The sequence below is a fragment of the Cynoglossus semilaevis genome, chromosome 8, assembly GCF_000523025.1.
Source record: "Cynoglossus semilaevis isolate Cse_v1.0 chromosome 8, Cse_v1.0, whole genome shotgun sequence".
Taxonomy (NCBI): domain Eukaryota; kingdom Metazoa; phylum Chordata; class Actinopteri; order Pleuronectiformes; family Cynoglossidae; genus Cynoglossus; species Cynoglossus semilaevis.
The window spans coordinates 17,825,805-17,843,312 of NC_024314.1; the positions used below are offsets into that span (position 1 = coordinate 17,825,805).

A 17,508-nucleotide genomic window follows, 5' to 3' on the forward strand; every position below is an offset into this window, starting at 1 on the left:
TTATATTACTCCCCCTACTGGACCAGTTGATTATTGCTGGTGAACTTCCACAGAGAAAATGTCAACACTGCCAAGACAGAAATTTAGAAACTGTTGACAGGACAGAGTTCTACTGTCATTAGGTGTCAAGATTCATACCATGCGTTAGAAACAAATACGACGTTGAACAAAGAGAGCGCAGCGTCAGAATGATCAGTATTCAGGGACTAGTGCAGCCCAAGTCTATTGATTAGTATCTCTGCTAGTGTTTAGCGGCTCTTCAGGACCCAGATGATTCTGCTCCATCTCAGCTCAAAAAATATACCGAGCACGCAGAGCCGCTCTTTAGGGGCTTGTAAACATCAGAAAACAACACCTGTCATGTTCCAGGGGCTGTTAAATCTGCCAAATGGCACTCAACGGCAACATATCCCAGCCTTGGTGCCTTCCAGCATTGTGAGGATAATTAACAACACAGTGTTTTCAGGAGTCGCCCACCAGGGCAGCCGGGGTGTCATTGAAGCAGTTAGCGACAAATGAATCCTGTTTTATACAACACAACTCCACACACCAACTCCACTAACTGGTTAACCCCACTTGATCTTTTTTTTCAGCACATTGTTTTTTGGGTTTTGCGTAATTACATTGCAAACGCCCACTCTGGACGGACTATTTTACCCCAAGTTGTGCCAATGCATCCAGAGTCCTGATAATGTTTGTGCTTTTTCCAAAATAATCAATCGCGGCTGTAATCTCAGCGCGGACCTTCATCTGTTATGTTTACTGCAACAGCCGAGACAACCAACTGTGCTCCTGCTCATGAATGTTAATTATTAAATCATTTCTCTCTGGACGTCTCTGCTAATGTCAGCCGACGAGGGTGCAACAGGTCTTGAAATCACGTCTCCGAGCTGCAACACCCCCCCTCCCCCGCACCACCACTCTCTAGCAGCGTGTAATAATAACAACTTCATAACACTGATGATTACAAACAGCTTCCTCCTCCTGTTTGGAGACACATGGTCAAAACCAAAACAACTCTTGCTGATGTGACAACGAATCAGACTAGAGCAAAAGTCTGAATACACAGTATTGACAATAAATATTTCTGCCATAAATTTGACTGTGTCAAAAGTGTTGAGTGAGAAAACATAACAATATAATAACGCAGGTCCCAACCGACCTCATCAACCCTCTGTTTGTGGAGTGGAGTTTTGGACGTGAAATGAAATATATATGAAATATAATGACCTTCTTGTTTCAATTTACCCACAATCCACTAACTCAGTGTGAAACCTAGGCCTGTTTAGTTGAAAACAACGCTCATATACTCGCAGGAGTTGAAGAAAGACACAACGATCTTCTTCAACTGCTTTAGGTTTTTCTCTTTTTTATGTCTTTACAACCCTTTGCTGCCAACCAGGGGAAGGGTATTTAATTGTCCTGCCTGTCACAGATGCATTGACAATTTTTAACAGTAAATGAATACTAGTTTTCAGACTTGATTTTCAACTAAGGAAATTGGATCATTTACTACAAATAATACTACTACAGTATACAACCACAGAATGATCGCTACAACTAAAGCAACAGAGAGTAAAAACATGTTTTGATGCTACTGCTGTTAATTTCAGGTCGTTTTTTTTTTTTGGTAACCATCTGTACAAGAAAACAATCTCCTGAGGACTAATTATGTCTCAAACTGCCCGAGTACATTCATGTAAACCACTCAGTCACGAAAATGATGTAAGAGTCCATAAATGAAGATGAACGTGTGAAGCCCTTTGACCCGAACAAACCGCAACAAAGGCACATTACAAACACACAAAAGAAAACTTTTAATTACAAGAGAATCTTGAACGCTGTGATGAAGTGCCAGATGGTGTTCGCATCCCGTCTTAAAATCAGGCCTATGAGGAGTGGAAGAAATTGAAGTTGACCTCCAGAAAATAGACAAAAGTGCCTTTGTTTAAACGCTGTGTTTGGCACCAAGCCTTTTTTAAAATGTTTTTCTAAAGACTCCTACAACTGAGTTTTTTGATCAGGTGCTTTAATTGGACTTCAGTACACAGATGGTGAAACTGGTGATAAGACAAGTCTCTGAGTTGTCTCCTTATATATAAACTGTTAAGGTGGAAACACATACAGTATATAACCGCCTCCTGTTGTCTGTCTTTCTGGTATCTAGATTGATATATTCCAAGCTTGTGTTTCTCTAAATAGGATCATAAAAAAAACTTACTGATTGAATGCCACTAATTGAAGGTCATTTTAATTATTGTAGTAACGTCTACTACTGTATGTACTATAGAGGCGCAGAACGTTACTCTGAAAAACAGAAAATAACTCCATCAGAAGAACAGCAATACAATTACAGAGCATTTATAAATATTACGTATCACTCAAAGACACAGCTGGACTTTGTCTCCCTCTTTGCTTTTTGCTGTCTATTATGGGTTTGGGAGTTCAATGGAGTTCCAACAGGGTGAACAGTGATTACTTTAGCAGGAACATGTTAGCATGGAAACAATCAGACAACGACCTCCATTATCGAACGCAACCTTTTTTTAATGTACCCGTTGGAAGTGAGTGGTTTTAGAGTTTTATTCCAATGTGCTGTTGAATACTCAGCGACACATCAGCTGATATATACAGTATATGTTATAGACTGGTGTCTAGGAGACGAGTCGTCAAGGGAGTCACATTGGCCGAGGTTTATGGGATGTAGAGGGAGCACTGAACCACGGGGAACAAAACCCTCTGGAGGTAATCACCGTTTGCCATAAGTGCACCAGAGTGCTTCGACAAAGTGGAGCCTTGATACTTATATTATTACTGATGAAGTGTCAGAAAACACTAACCTCAAAATACAAACGAAGGCCACCGATTGAAACTGTTCAGTCACTATTTAAGTAAATAAAATCTCCATATTCTTCAGTACATGGTTGTTAGCACAACTCTACAAATGTTATTATTTTTAAACTAGCTTTGTACTGAGTAAGAACACACAGATTTTCTGAACAATGTCTCTTTTTGGTCTTCAAGACCGAGGGGGCCACAGCCTGGTCTTCCATTCAGGGTCATACACGGTGGCAAATGACCATTCACACTAACATTCACTCTCAAATTCACACCTGCAAACTCCCATACAGAAAAATATGTGATATTCCATTTGTGACATGTTTTTGTGCTGCCACTGATGAGGAATGTCATGAATGACAAAAAAAGAATCTTGTTTTCTCTTTTTTTTTTCCAAAGTAATTTCCACCTACACTGGCTTCTTTATAAACTTCCTCCTCTCCGTTCCCTCAGAATCATCTTCTACTTTCAGTCTACTCCAGGTTATTTTTTTAACAGAATAGTCTAGCGTATAAAAGTATATATTGTTCAGACAAATAAAGAAAAAACGGTCGATGTATCTGGATTAGCATTTAAAACAAATTTTCCAGCAGGCCCAGTGGGTTTTTTTCCCCATAATTTTCTCTTTCCGAGGTCAAATTGTAGATCTATATTCGACATAATCATCTTACAGAAGAGGAGGGCCTTCAGGGAACAGCTTTTCATTTGCAACCTTTCCACCTCATCCAGACACAGAAGAACTGCAGAATGATGTGCGGTGTAAGTACCTGACACAAGTCCGGCAGCTCCGTGGATTTTTATTCTCTGTCGTCTCTTTTATCAATTGTAAAAGAGACTTCCTGTCTTCATTACTGTCACTTTGGTGTCAGATCTTTTTTACCAATTCATGATGACTGTCCTTTTTCATTCTTGAGAACCATGAAGGCATGTAAGAAAATGTATGGAAACCCATGTAACAACAGCTAAACTGCTTCTCCTGAAATGTTTTCAGCCTATGTCCAGTTGCACAGATGATGATGATAGGTAGGAAGGTGGATAAAGAAGCTGGACCTCCAGATCTTTTACCCTACTCTCTCTAGAAGACGTGCATGAAATAACAACCCATAACACATTGGAGAATTCAACAGGGTCTCACACACACAGATACACACTTTAGATACTGTGTCCTCTCATGGATTCTACACAGTTTTTCTAAACAGTTTATATCCTGCTGCTACACCATCAATGATAATGAATCGAGTGACTGGAGACTGGAGTGTTTAAGGGTGATTGATGCTGACTCACACTCGCTCTGGTTTACATGTGGGACTAACGGGCGTGAGTGGAGATAATGACTTATTTTTCAGAACTACGGGGTTCGGGGGCCCCCAGGGGACCGAGCCCTGTCGGGGCTGGAGTAAACCTGTGCACATATGTGTGCGTGTGTTTTAGAGAAGAGGCGGAGACACACACACACACACGGAGAGAGTCTCTCATCAGATAAGAGTCGAGTCATTCCAGCAGAGTGGAATCTTTTTCCACTAATGGCAACCTGATGCGCAAAGCTATTGGTTGCAGCGAGGGTTGGTCTCCTGCGCCACGTCACAGTCACCACCACCACCACCACCTCCTCCTCCACTGCTGCCACCGCCTGTCATCCACACCAATGTGTGCTGCGCGTCTCGCCATTCGCTCCTCGGTGCGCGCAGGATAATGGATCATTACGCAGCGCTCTTGGCGCTGGCTGCTGCTGCTGCTGTTGCTGCTGTTACTGCGCTCTGCGGCGCCTAAAAAGTGTCCAAATGAACCGCCGTCCTCCCGGTACCTCCGGTGTGCAATGGCTTAACAGGAGAGACATGAGTGTCCGCGCAGAGGACAGCATCACCCTGTGCCAAAGGGCTTTCCAGATCGTTACGGAACTTTGCCTCACGGGACACGTGGACCGGGAGAAATGTGCAGGCATTTTCCCACTGGACAGCACCATTCCAGGTATAGGACACGCAGGTTTCGGACACGCAGGTAAAACTACCTTTATATTCTAAATACTGCAGATTTACATCGTGATATTTTCTGTTCGTTTGTTTGATTGGAAACACTTATTTACGCAGAGATTTGCCGAAAAACCCCTTAGTTCAGCCCAAGTGTAGCCTCAGTGTTAGGATTCTACACCTGTTACGCATCAACATCTCGCTGCAGCTCAGTCCACGAGCAACAGGTGGATGATGAGCAGCGGAGGAACACCGAGCAGAGGGAAACATCAGTCAAGATGTATCTCTGAGCACAAAGTATAAATTGTTTAATTTATTACGGGTTTTTAAAAAAAAAAAAAAAAAGAATACCTGATTATAATCCTTTAGATCCCAGTTTTTTTTAACTCTTACATGTTGCAACTTTGATATAAATATTTGCAAGAGCAACATATAAAAGACAGATGCTCCAGATGGTTTCTGTGGACCGTCTTAGTCCATACTTTGAGGAGAGTTATTTATTTTTGATTATATAAAAATGACTTTTAAATGTGGTGTTTGACCAAACAGGTGGATATGCTGCCCCCTCCTTCTTACAGCTTCCTTTCTCTTCTTGTGTCTCTTTCTTCCTTGCATGTTTGTCTGTCCTACTCTGTCCCTTTTGCCTGCCGTCCCATCCTTTCTTCTCCGTCCTTCTCGTCTGGTCTTGTCATGGTTACTCGTAGACATCTCTATAAGTCTCCTTGCTGTGGTGGTAGGTTTCTGTGGCCTCGCCCTGTTGGTAGTCTCTCTCTTTGTCTTTTGGAAGCTGTGCTGGCCCATCTGGAGGAGCAAGGCTCTGTCAGCCCATGCTGAAAATGGTGTGCATGTCAGTTTCCCAGAGGTGCCTTCTCCTCACTCGCCGGCAAATGTTGGATCCAAAGTGGGCGAGGTGGAAAAGAAGCAACCTCTGGAGGCAATGGCCAACGGACGGCCCTCGGTCAAGATACTGGAGGCGGCCATGAAGATCAGCCAGACGTCTCCAGACATTCCTGCAGAGGTGCAAACGGCCCTGAGGGAGAAGCTGAGTCAGCAGGCTAAAATCCAGAGGCAGACCACAGAACCAACCTCCTCCTCCAGGTAGACCTCCAAAAATCCAACCATTCCCTTTTTTAGCTATAAGTTCATCTTTAAATACCCAAGTGGATTTTAACCTCTTTTCATAAATACTAGCGATGTCCGATATTTTCAAATTTTTGTCAATATCCGATATGCCGATATTGTCCAAACACTTAATTTCCGATATTAACTGTACAAACCACTGTATGAGTCGCTGGCGCCAGCATTCTGCAAATATACCTGATTATCAATATAGATTAATAAAATGAGCTGCAATGCTGCCATCTAGTGACCAGAGGCTTGTTTAGAGTTGATAATGTTCTTAACAGTTATGGGTGTTGGTGTTTCTGGAGCAGCTGGGTTGAGAGCAGTAAAGTTTGGAACGAGTTACTGCAGTTGTGTTTCAATAAAAGTTCTTCAGAACACTGAAGCATCAGCGAAACCCAGGCACTGCGTCATTGGGATTTTGATATTTCAATCAAAGGAAAAAACAATAAGGATTCGTACAGATATTGCTTAATTATCGGCCGATAATATCTGCCGATATTATTAAATTCTATTCAGAAAGGATGTAGCCCTACACTTTTGATGGTAGGACCAGATTTCTTTTTCAAAATTGTCTTGCATTAAAACCAATATAAAACGGATGTAGTTGACATGAAATGTCTCAGGGTGGACATTGAGAGCCATGAGAGACGAACTTGGCACAACTTTTCACTCTAGTATTTTTAAATCCTAAAATCACACACATAGTCAAGCTGCTATGGCAACGACGGGGAGCTACCACAGTTATTAAACAATCAACTCTGGCCTCTCTTTGGTTTCCAGCTCAGGCTCTTAAATAGGTCCATAATTAGCAGTGCTGTGGGGCGGTAGCTGTCACGGCAGAAGGTCGGTGTCCTGGTGAGATGCGTTACGCAGCTGTGCTCGGCTTCTCGCAGGATGCCGATGTTGACACTTGCTTTTCTTTGTTATGGAGCTTGTTAATTGAATTAAAATGAGTGGGAGATACAAATGAATTACACAGAAGAAGACCAGGTTAGAGATTAGAACGTCACTTTTTCCCCCAAAATACACAACCCAAGGCTGAACCTCAAACACAGTCACCTGATTGTAGGACCAACAGCCAACATCTGTACACAGGAGACAGATGGCAGACACAAAGCCTATTAGTAAAATGAATCACATGTTCTTGAAACATCAAACATTAATGTTTAATAATTCTGTCCATTTTCTTTAGAATTCTGGTAGAGTACACAAGAGTTTAGGCCTTTGGTTTGCCAACCTTGAGCCTATTAGGCCTCAAAGGAAATGTCATTTTCACTGCAAGGAAACGGGCAGGCAACCAGATAAGGCAACGCAGGTCAGCAAGTAATGAGGACTGTCATTATCTATGAATCCTTTGTTCCACAAAATGTTAGAAAATACAATTTCCTCAGGCCTGGTCCCTTCACACTGCCATAACTAAGAGTCTATAAATATTAATGTGTCCATAATGTAAGATGATGACAAATCTCTGCCCCCCCAAAAAAAAATATATATATATCTCAGGTATATATGGTAATGAATTATGCACATGGTTATGAAATAAAATGCAGTACTATTTGTAATCCTTTTACTTCCATTGCTGTATTTTGTCAGGTCTTTTAAGGATATATGTTTTCTGGTTTCTTTTTAATGATTTACGCCTTAATTTTATTCTGTAAATATGGTTTGTATCTTTAAAAGACTGTGCAGATACTGAAGGAGTTTAAAATGTTTATTATTCAAAGTGAAACTTTAATTAGTCAAACCAAAGAATATTAACTTATTAATTAGCAATCAGAATTTTCAGAAAATTTTCAGAAAAAAAATAAAATCTTTTTATCCTGAGGTTGCAGCGCCCTCTATGGGCTAGTTTTTTTAATTACCACAACTAATCACCTGATTCAAAGCCAAGTGAAGATGAAGTGATATTAATAATATTATTCTAATTGCTTATGGGTGCAAATACTTCAGTGTTACACACCAAACCTGTTGGACTCACAGACACAACTTTAATGACCATAATTACAACCAACTCAAATGTGATTTATGACAGACTGACCTCACGACCTCTACCCTTTGCAACAGGCACAACTCATTCCGGCGCCACCTGCCTCGTCAGATGAATGTCACCAGTATGGACTTCAGCATGGACACAGTTCCTCTGCGACAGTCTTCGACGGCCAGCATCGGCAGAATCAAGCCTGAGCTGTACAAGCAGAAGTCTGTGGACTCGGAGGGCGAGCCCAAGGAGCCCGTGGAGACCTGCGGGAAGCTGAGCTTTGCACTGCGCTACGACTACGAGGAGCAGGCGTTGGTGGTGAGGATCCTGAAGGCTTTAGACCTGCCGGCAAAGGACTTCACGGGCACCTCCGACCCCTACGTGAAGATCTACCTGCTGCCAGAGAGGAAGAAGAAGTTCCAGACGCGGGTCCATCGCAAGAACCTGAACCCCATGTTTGACGAGGCCTTCTGTTTCCCGGTGGTGTACGACGAGCTGTGCAACCGTAAGCTGCACTTCAGCGTGTATGACTTTGACCGCTTCACCCGTCACGACATGATAGGGGAGGTGGTGGTGGACAACCTCTTTGAACTCTCTGATCTTTCCAGGGAGGCGGTGGTTTGGAAGGACATCCACGCAGCCACTACAGTGAGTTGGCCTTCGCACAGACAAACACTGGCTCTCATACTGCACACTAACTTAACTGCCTCCGAGGTGGTGTAGCTGTAGAGCGTGGGAGTTTATTAAGCGTTTTTTGGAAAGATCTACAGCATTGTGATTGTGAATCACTCGTAAGAGGCTGAATTCATCAGGAGAGGGAGACATTATCGGCATAATTCAGAGCAGCTCTGGGAAAGGCACTGCGTGAGCTCCACACCTACACATAGATGCAAATTTTCCAAAATTATGAGCAGGATATTCTGCATGTAATTATAGCGACAGAAGACAAAATGGACTGTGTAATAAAAATAAACAGTTCTACAGAACGGACTGCATGTATTTTGACCTCTCATAAGTCATACATTCAGCGCTTGTTTATATTCATCCTCTCACCTGCCTCTTTACAGCCAATCAGTGCAAATTGTCACACTGAGTGAGACATATGGCATAAATAATGATAGAGTGCTGCGTCCTTTAGGTCAATCATACACCCATTGTCTACGGCCTGGAGCCGATCGCAGCTGTCAACGACCCTGGACATTCGTCAGTCCATCACAGGGACACACACTGAAGCAAACAACCATTCACACTAACACTGACTGAATTTAGACTGGTCAATTAACCTACTCCCCTTATGAGCAGGTTTTTGGGCTGCTGGTGCTTAAATGTCATATCTGGAAAAACGGTTGCATTTACTGTAAAAATTATGATGATTTCACACACTGCAGTTTACTGGCCATATATATTTATACATATATATATATATATTACTAAAGATTACTATAGTCAGAACTGCAATATATTCAATGTGACATTTTGGATATACTTAAACCAATTATTTGCAATCACAACTTTAATTCCTAGGGTTGCCAAAGTTGACATCAAAAGTAGCAAGTTATGCAAATTGCTTTTAATGTCACTATTTTAAATTCTGATTAACCACTGTGCGACTGTGGGCCGCCAAGCAATCAAAAAATGTCAAATGGATAAGAAAATTCTTTTCCCAATGAGGAATTCAGCTTTTAATCTCCGTTAAATGCTACAGATTTACAGTCAATGCTAACACAGAGACCACAGCAGTGCATCGATGTAATGGGGTCTCAGCTCAATATAAGTGTAAATAAGTAAAGTAACTCACGGTGCAACATTATTCCATCAGGCTGCAATATTCTGAAGTATACAATATTTCTGAGTTATTCTGGAGAACATTCTGGATCATGCTTGCATAAAGCAGACATATTTGTCAACCCCTTACGTTTTTAAGAGGATAAAATACTTCATTTATAATAAATGTGTGATTAATGTTCAAATATTTCTGGGCAATTCAATGCCAGGACACAAATAAAGTTAACACCTTTAATGACTTCTTCACATCTGAATCGTTCGACGCAAACACACACAAACCCCTCCCTCTGTGTTTGTCCTCCAGGAAAGTGTCGACCTGGGGGAGATCATGTACTCGCTGTGCTACCTCCCCACAGCGGGGAGAATGACCCTGACCGTCATCAAATGTCGGAACCTCAAAGCCATGGACATCACAGGCTCTTCAGGTGAGCTAGCAGCAGATAAGATGAGACGGGCTTCAAACGCTCAGACGGAGCCCAGAGTCAAACTTGGTCTGGAACAGACAACGGGGGGCCACTTAGAATGGAAATGGGGTGGAGAAAATGTGTGGCGAGTCAAGAAGATGGAATTATCCGCAGCTTGACGGTTTTTGTGTGTGTGGGTGGGTGGGTGGCAGGGGTGGGGGGGGGGGAGGGGGGATGTGTGATACACGACTGTTGGTCCACTTTAAAACGGTGTTTGAAAACAGGAGACCAGACAGACGTGATGGAGACTCAGTCGCCTTCTCTAACTTCACACACGCTGGATTTATTTCAACATTAAGAAGTTCTTTTAAATTCATTTTCCAGGCAGTGGACACTCCCACATCCACCACGCACATTCCCTGAGCTGTATTAGGGTCAAGAGTTTTTGAAATCCACCCTCCACAGGTATCCTTTTAGAATGTCACTACAATCAGTCAATAGTCACAGATCTATGAAACGTCACTGTGTATAACCTAAAACTTCTATCCAAGTATGAAGTACCAACATGGAGATACAGCAGCAGAGATTCTCAATGTTCAGCCAAGATCAACACATGGATAAGAGAATTTTATGACTTTTCAGACAAAAAACACACAACTGACTGAGCAACCACTCAAGGTATACTGTATATATACAACTTGGTGACACCACCAGACAAATGGGAATCAGACCCCCCCGCCCATTCCCCCAGAGGAAGGCCAGGTACCACTAACAGAACATGTACCACAGATTGAGAACCACTGTCAAAAAAAAGATACATCAACAAAAGGAAAACAGCAGCCAATAGAGAGCAGATATCAATCCCCCAAACATTTTTCCGTGAGGTGAATAAACCACTGTAACATTTGTTTACATGTTTCAGTTTTTATCCTTAGAAATTGAAACCAGAACAATGCAGAAAGTACATGCAGTAGGTCTGATAGGAAATGTAAAGAAACTGACACTCTACGAATGTCCCTCAGACCCATATGTCAAGGTTTACCTGATATGTGACGGACGGAGGCTCAAGAAGCGGAAAACAACAACCAAGAAGAGCACCTTGAACCCTGTGTACAACGAGGCAATCATCTTTGACATCCCCCCAGAGAACGTGGAACAAGTCAGTCTGTCCATCATTGTGATGGACTATGATCGGTGAGGAACGTTAGTCAGTTAAGACTGGACCAGACTAAATCAATAATAATAATAATAATAATAATAATAATAATAATAATAAACCTTCAGCATTTTTTTAATTAATTTTCTTTTCTGCCAGGGTCGGACACAACGAGGTGATCGGAGTATGTCATGCGGGGCCGGATGCTGAGGGTCTTGGACGGGATCACTGGAATGAAATGTTGGCTTATCCTCGGAAGCCCATCACACACTGGCACGCTCTTGGAGAGGTATGGATTTGTGGTTCATTTCTTTCTTTCTTTTTTTTTTAACTCATTTTTTATACTGCTCATCAGAGACGCTTCAAACCTGCTTCACATCTGTGTACAACTTCAACACACAAACATGTCACAAACAGAGCCTTATGTATGGACAAAGTGAGGTTTCAGATCGGGGTCACTATGAATCTGCGCCCATGCTGTTGGTGTTAAACTCGGACAAACTCTCAGACAAATGTCCTAAGTACAATAAGTACAATCTGCATCAAACGTAGTTAAGGTTGGCAAACAATTGTCTTTCATATATAATATATTTAATTATATTAATATGCATTGTTGGCAAAAGGCTGAAGCAAATCACCAAAAAAAACCCTCTCTTTTATATGATTATATTTTCTTTGTCTGTGCTTTTAGCACGCAGACCTAAAACCCACATAAAGCATACAAATGATCTAATTCCATCCATCATTTCCCCCCCTCCAACTCCTGTTCTGACGTCTAGATAAGTAGACTTGATGGCCCATGGTCTGTGGTAAAAACCACATTTTCTTTGGTTAAAAATAACAATTATTATAATATAATCATATGTGATGAAGGTTCCCTCTGTGTTCCTAATGTCTCCAACACTTCAGGCCTCATTTGATCATTTTGTGACTACGAGTCAGACTCCAGGGTTTATTTCTGTATTACTATTATGGAGCAGCTCCTGGAGATGAGTGAGACTACAGAATGTTCTCTAAAGAGAACAAATATGTCCAGGCTTCGTCTTGAGTGCTGACGGACCACGAATCAGAACCTGTTGCATTTAGTTCTGTTATAATCCGTCAGCTCCATCTCTAACAACCTTTGTCCAACATCTTCACCATCTGTGCTCATTCTTCACATCACCTCTGTAACTTTAGCCCTAACTTTAGCTCCACCTTAACTGTCCCTGTGCTCTGCTCATTTCTGCTCCTGACTATCCTCGTCTCCGCCCAGTGAAGATCTCAGCATCTTCATTTCGGCAGCCTCCAGTTCAGCCTCCTGTCTTTCCTTCACCTCTTTTGTGTACTGTCCATTTCGTTGGATGGTTGATGCTACTGTAGGTACCTGAACCTATCCACCTTCAATACCTTACATTACGTTCGTACACGGAGAAAATTGTCCATGTCATTTAAAACACATTAAAGTATACTTGTCCATTATCTCAAATGTAGATTTAACTATTTACCTGACAGTGAGATTATATTTTTTACAAGTGATTGAGGCTCTCTTAGAACACCTGCTCTTCATACCAAAATCAATAAAGAAAACATACATTATTAATGTGGCCACAGCCACAGCTGTTAATGTTGTTGTTTAATATCTACGATGCAGTTATTTTCTTAAAACATCAATAACAAATTCAAGGACTGCTGCACAGGTTTCCTGCTTTTCAGTTCTAAACATATCTGGCTGCCAAAATAACTCACTGACCAATCATTGGTGTGAAGGTGTAAAATACCAGGTGTTATATGTGACACTTACCTTACAGTGGCCAGGCAGAGGAGCGAGCTTCGAGAGTCAAGGTTCCTGTCCGTCACCCAAACCTCCTCAGACGCCCTGAAGAGCACAGGTAGAAGGAAGTGATGAAGTCGCCTCGGTTTACAGATAGAAACAAACTGTAAATGTTTGCTGTGAGGCTATGTGGCCCACATGTCTCCCAGGGGTGTGATGTACCAAGAATATGTTTTTGTGCATTTAGACTAAATTAGACTCGAGCTCTACAGAGCCGGCTATGCACAGCACAAATTGTCATCTAATCGAGGAGAGGTTTTATTTGCACAATGACATTTCCTTATATTTACAAACCAACTCCATCATCAATGGATCCATATCCATAACAACATTTTCAAAAAAGATTGTTAGCAATCCTTAATTGCAACTATATTCAAACGCTATAGTTTGGCAGTTTGCTTGGACTGAATTTCATTGCATAAACCTTTCAAAATGACCAAAAGAAAATGACGGTTGTTTCCTACAAGTCATTTCTCTGGACCTAAAATGTGCTGCAGTGAAAAGAACTCCAGCACAGATAATCTCAAACATATTTCCTGCTTCACTTTCTTTCCTTTTTAAAGTCACCTTAGGCAAACGTGTTAAGAGAATTTGAGCTGTACAGAATATTGTATAGGGAAAATCCACTCGCTAAATTCCACAGTTTGTCATTTTAGCTGTTGGCAGAAGAATGCAGAGGTTGATACGACGATAAAGTCCTGAGCAAATGATCCAGAAAATGAATCTATTTCAGACTCAGCTTTCACAGAAGGTGCAATCCTGACCATTAACCATTAACCAGTCACGTCAGCTGCAGTTATTTGTCAGTGTGTTTAGATTTAGACCAACTGTAGCAGATAAATGTAGCATACATATGTACAGACAAGAGAAATTTATCCATAAATCCAAAAGTAAATTGTCGCCCCATAAATTATCAAATCCAAATGTAACGGTAAAGTATTTATTTTTATTATTATTTTTTTATGGCAACTCAGTTTAATTTTAACATGAAATAATTTTATGTTTGTGTTTTTTGCACTGGGGCCCGTGTTCTAAATAAAACAGAAAACACCTAGGGAATTATTTTTTTATTTGATTGAAAAAAAATGTATAATTTAGGAAAAAATCTTAAGGACATTTGTAAGACTGAAGCAAGTGATTTAAGATTTAAAAAAGTCTTAATTTATATTTTAGATCGTTTAAGAATGTGCACTTTCCAGTATAAAAAATAAAAAGACCTCTTGCTAGAACAGCAACTGACCAATCATAGCTAAGAAATATAAAGGCATAAGATGGACAGAGTTTGTTTCTCTAAAATGAAAATAACACAAAATACAACAGAGTTTGTTTCTTCTTCGTCTCTAAAATGAAAATAACACAAAATACTCTTTGAAGTAAGCCTAAAAGATTAAAGAGTGGTGTCAAACTCAACAGTCACATGTCTGTTTGAGTCAGAAGTGATCCAGGTTTTTAGTTTTCTCTCACAGTGAATAAAATAAACACAAACACATCATGTTTGTGTTGCGTAGCACTTGGAATGACATTTTGAGCAATCAGGTAAAGCACAGTCTAAAAAACTGAATTAGACCAAAAGACATAAAGTGGTGACTCAAAAAAAAAAATGCTTCAAGACATTGTTGTACAATTCAGGGAGTTTTTTTTTTTCCGAATTTCTGACAAAAACTACATGCACATACAAGCACTTGCCGATATCTTTTTTTAATTTCTCTTTTTACATGAAGCCATATGAAACTCTGACTCAGATCTTTCTTTAAGAGTAATAAAAATCCAACAGAGCAAATAGAGAAAATAAGGCTGTGTACTGTTATCTTTCTCGCACACACATTGATGCAGTTGTTGCCCCGTGATGCCCTTAATATTAGATAAGATTAGGGTAGATATTTTTACTTGTAGCATGTTACGTCGGAGAAATGTAAGTAATGGATGTGTTATTTAAAATTTTCAACAGTGTGTTTACATTTGTGTACATACAGTTTACTGGTCAAAGACACTGTTTATATATTAATTCATATACATATATAGATATGAATAACAGTGACACTAAAATGTTGTGAAATTATTGAAATTGAGACCGTATTTTTATTGTTCTGTGATGATCTGAGCAGCTCTGACTGTGATGCAGTGACATTTGTACACATTCTGTAATAGTCGTGAACAAACGGCAGGTCTGGAGACCCCAGACAGCCGACTCTACCTTTTGAAGTAATTCCATGTTTAGGAGTTTAGAGCTTTCAATGTTTGCCTAATGGTGAATTTAACTGTACGACAAAGAGGTGAAAACAACTGTTCCGGTGTGTACAGTTTCTGAAAAAACTTTTGTAAAGGTTTGAAGTCAACATTTGAGATAAAAACATTTGAGAAAAAAACTTATTGTATTTGTTTCATATGTATTTTATCATAAATAAATGAAGAGTCATAACCTGACAGTGTGTGGAGTGGACTGGTTTTACTACAGCACCTTAAACCAAGAACAAACAGACGGTCGGCTAGAAAATCCATTTTGGTTTCGTCATAAATGATCCCTTCCATCGTTTCCTACACGATGGACTGACAGCTGGATCACCCATTTGTCTATCAAAACAACTTAATTACAGTGCTGTCAGACATAAAAAGGTTTTCTGTTCTGTTTTTCTTCCTTTCTTTTGGTTGTTTTCTGAGTGGCTTTTCTAACTTGTTGTCAAGGAAATACCGAGGAAAACTTTTCACTCTTTTTTAGGAGAAAAACAAGAATTACCCGCAGTACAATCACTGTAATTACTCAGGAAGATGTGACTTTGAATCTTCCATGCATTCTAAGCAGCACCAAATATACAAGGTTTTTTTTTTCTCCCTTCTTCTCAGACCACGAGTCCTTGAACAAATAATTTAGAGGTGTTTCTTTTCTGATGCACGTAAGAAAAAGCTTGTACCCTTTCACTCCAGTTAAACAACATAGTAACCGTTATATAACCACTGCAGATCTAAACCATGCCCTGGCTTCAATCTTTTATTGCCTATTTGGGGCCTAGTAAAAGCTCCTCTGATACATACCCCTCTCCCCTTCTTTCTCTCATCCTGCCTCTGTTTGATGGCAAAACATGAAGGGGCATTTTGATCTCGTGAAACGACTTCCTTTTGATCCCTGATATTGGAAGAAGGACAAAAGAGGGAGCCGTTTTATTAGTTTCCCTGGCAATGAAATGCTGCCCACTCTCCCAAACAATAAAACCCATATTTACAGCAGAGTGGTATCTGCAGTTAGCAAAGGCTAATTGCTCCGGGTGGTGATACATGTAATTAGAGCTCCGTCATTTCCTAAACGTTTATTTGTGCTAGATGGTTAACGTCAGTGATCTGCCCGGGAGCTTACGTCCAAGAAGAGGCACCTGCAGGATTAGTCATCTGTTCCTGAAGACGTACACTACAGTATATCCTAATCCAATAAAACCAAGTCGGTCAGAGGAAACCAATCAATTGATGGATGTTAAGATCCTTTAGAACATCACAAATGTGACCACTGTACTCACAGATTTAAAATGCCCCAGATCATAACCGGTGCAAACGTCAGGGTGGAGTTTTTTCCACAACCTGCAACAGAGACGGTCCAATAACCGCAGTGTTTTCATACCTGTTTGTAGGCACTTCCAGTGAAATTTGATTTGACCTCAGAGCCCTATTCTGTCTGGGTGGTTTTATCAAATCACTCGGGTTGATGAGACCAGGCCGTGCACGGCTTTGAACAACAGGAGTTCAAGGAGGATTTTAAAGTTAACTTGGTGCCAATAAAGAGAGAATACAACAGAAGTGGTGGGTTCATATCTGAGTGCCAGTCAAAAGACGAGCTGGAGAAGAACTTTATTCTGGAACACAAAAGGCTTTTATCAAGAAACGGTCAAGAATCGTTTGACTTTGGTTAAGAGGCACAGCTGAAATAATGATAGCTTTCACCACAATGTCAATCCATTTTCCAAATTTAAAATTACTGTTCGAAATAATAATGAGATTTTTCATTGACTAAGTGGCAAGAAATAATAATACTCATTTTCCGATATAATTAAAAAAAACTATAAATTGTGTTAAAATGCCAACAAAACCTTTTCTGTCAAAAAGTTCACCAGAAAAATGACATACTATACAATGACTTTTACCAAAAGACTGAAAAAAACCCAAAAGTTAATGCCCCATATGCATATCCATATCTTTAAAAGGATATTAAATGATACAACAAAGTCAAATAGAAACAAAACTGCATGGTTGCACCATTGTCTACATCTCAGACACGCCAGGTTCATTGATTCTCCTCTCGGCTTTTAGCGCATCAGTGGATGCTAGAGGTCAAATGTCGACTTGTTATTGCAGGAAAAAGTAGCGTGGGCTGCTTCTATTCTAGGGAGAATTACAGATACAGGGCTAAGTGAAGGGACAGTCATGTAATGACAACAACCATTAGAGCACAGCGGTGG

At 40.6% G+C, this 17,508-nt stretch overlaps 2 protein-coding genes across 10 annotated transcripts in view; one reads left to right on the top strand and one right to left on the bottom strand.

Moving 5' to 3' along the window:
- Window positions 1-17,508, bottom strand: part of LOC103382556 (troponin T, cardiac muscle isoforms) — a 57,264-nt gene that overhangs the window by 27,081 nt on the left and 12,675 nt on the right. For 8 of the 9 annotated variants that reach the window (XR_012583924.1, XR_012583923.1, XR_012583922.1 and 5 more), the window contains exon 3: window positions 13,037-13,111. The gene's annotated coding sequence lies outside the window, so the exon portion shown is untranslated. Of the gene's footprint in view, window positions 1-10,070; window positions 10,187-13,036; window positions 13,112-17,508 lie in introns of those variants that run through there. The other variant, XR_012583925.1, reaches the window with a different exon arrangement.
- On the top strand, window positions 3,438-13,127 carry syt10 (synaptotagmin X). The gene is made up of 7 exons (XM_017034265.2): window positions 3,438-4,836; window positions 5,510-5,903; window positions 7,995-8,556; window positions 9,998-10,118; window positions 11,120-11,291; window positions 11,413-11,542; window positions 13,044-13,127. The coding sequence occupies exons 1-7, from the start codon at window positions 4,620-4,622 to the stop codon at window positions 13,113-13,115; spliced, it is 1,668 nt and encodes a 555-aa protein (XP_016889754.1). The 5' UTR covers window positions 3,438-4,619; the 3' UTR covers window positions 13,116-13,127.